At 26.9% G+C, this 1,884-nt stretch overlaps 1 protein-coding gene across 1 annotated transcript in view; it reads left to right on the forward strand.

Annotated features, from left to right (window-relative positions):
* LOC108564682 (facilitated trehalose transporter Tret1-like) overlaps positions 1–1,884 on the forward strand; it is a 31,590-nt gene continuing 29,706 nt past the window's right edge. The window contains exon 1 of the mRNA XM_017923769.1: positions 1–256. Coding sequence (XP_017779258.1) covers positions 225–256 — 32 coding nt within the window. The 5' untranslated portion in view covers positions 1–224. The remainder of the gene's footprint in view (positions 257–1,884) is intronic.

Consider the following 1,884-nt stretch of genomic DNA (forward strand, 5'->3'; position numbering starts at 1 on the left):
CTACCTCCGGTAATAGTTAAGTGGACGATCGATGTCTGTGTAGTAAGTAAATAGTGAAGTTATAATCGCAACAAAAAAAAATTGTTTTTTTTTTGAAGTTTTTATCATTACGCGTTTGCAGCGTGCGAAAATCGAGTGGTTTTCTAAGACTTAAATATTTAAGAAAACAAAAGTGTTGAGTGCTCTTTATTTATTTTTGTTTGTTTTATTAACAAGTGAATAAAATGGGAGGCAACGAGATGGAGCAATGCATCAGGTGAGTCTTGCAATTTAATTAATATAATTCAATGAATTCGATCTTCGAAATTTTTCCATTCGATTATTGTTGATTTTGCGAAGTAGATTAGATTAGTTCCTATCCTGCGTATCCCATTGCTGCGTAATTGAAAACCTTTTTGTTTGTTCTATCTACAAAACTTCTCGGTTTTCGGATCATGCGTTTATTTATTAGTATGTTTATTTAATAATACACTTATTTATTAGTACACTAATACCTCGCATAGTACGGTTTGGTTCCCGAATATTTGAAACCGAATCGCATAAAAATAAAGAAGAAAATAATCCTTGCGTATAAACAAAATATTGAGTACTAATTATTTTTGTTTAGGATTTATTAATTATTTTTCTCAATTAAAATTCTATTTCTTTTGAAATTTTCAAATTGTGAATCCGGACTATGTGAGGTTTTGCTGTATTTAGTACAGGATATGGATGATTTGTTTGTTCTTAGCGTTAGCGACATTTCGATGTGTTCATTCACCGTAAGAAAATCTCTTGTTCTGATGTTTTGTTCGCTTTCTTCGGATTCCCCAAGATTGTTTTCTTGGTCGAAGGTCGAAGAAATTAACAAGTTCACGTACAATTTACTAGACTTGAATAGTATTTATTTGCACGGATATTGCTACAATTGTTTCATTAACAAATTTATACTTTATAGATAAGTAATCATTGAAAAATTCTATAGATTAAATGTAATTAGTTTCATTATTTCACACGATAACATCTACACAAATTGTTGTTAATGCACACTTAGAAATCATATTTAAGTTCAAATTAAGAAGGAAATAAACGAAATAAATGTATTAATATGAATTAATTTTATAATAAATATTTCTATGGCTCAAATGGAATCCAAGAAAAATTGCAAGCAAATAATAATTTTTCGGTAGAAAATAAAATTTTAAATTTTCTAGAAAAACGAAACTATATGAATTTCTAGAAAAGGTATGAAAAGAAAGTTTCAGTGTAAAGGAGGCTTCAGATTTTGTAGGTAAACTAGAAACTGTATGACCTTGAAAAGCTAGTTAAATTTACTATTTATTTTGAAATTTTGAGAATCTATTGGAAATAAACTTATCTTATAATGAATTACAATAAAATTTATAAATCATTGGAAAATTGAAAACTAGTTAAAGATTTTATAAATGTTTTTGGTTACTTAAAATGAAAAAAAAAGGCTGCAAAATGTCTAGACCAGTGATGGGCCAAAAACCAAAAGATTTTGTCGTACTTAACTCATCATTAGTCTAGAATCTAGACTTTATATAATCTAGAAACTAAATGAAAGAGAAATAATCAAATTTATGGGAAAGTTATAGTATTAAAGTTTCAGTACATAAAACACTTGAAAATTTCTAAAGAAACTTGAAAACGAGTTTTCAATGAAAAAATAATTATTTTTTAATATTTGTCAAGTTAAAGTGATCTTTCTTAAAAGTGAAATAAGCGTGAAATATAATGTATATCTATAAAAGGAATATATTGAAGAAAGGTATGAAAAAAGTCTTAAAATTTTCTAGATAAATTTGAAATGGTATGACAATGAGCAATAGGGTACATTAATAAATGTAATTTACGATGCTTTTAGATGAAAGGTTTTTTTAA

This window comes from Nicrophorus vespilloides, unplaced genomic scaffold, assembly GCF_001412225.1.
Source record: "Nicrophorus vespilloides isolate i.1.1-1 unplaced genomic scaffold, Nicve_v1.0, whole genome shotgun sequence".
In the NCBI taxonomy this organism is placed as follows: domain Eukaryota; kingdom Metazoa; phylum Arthropoda; class Insecta; order Coleoptera; family Silphidae; genus Nicrophorus; species Nicrophorus vespilloides.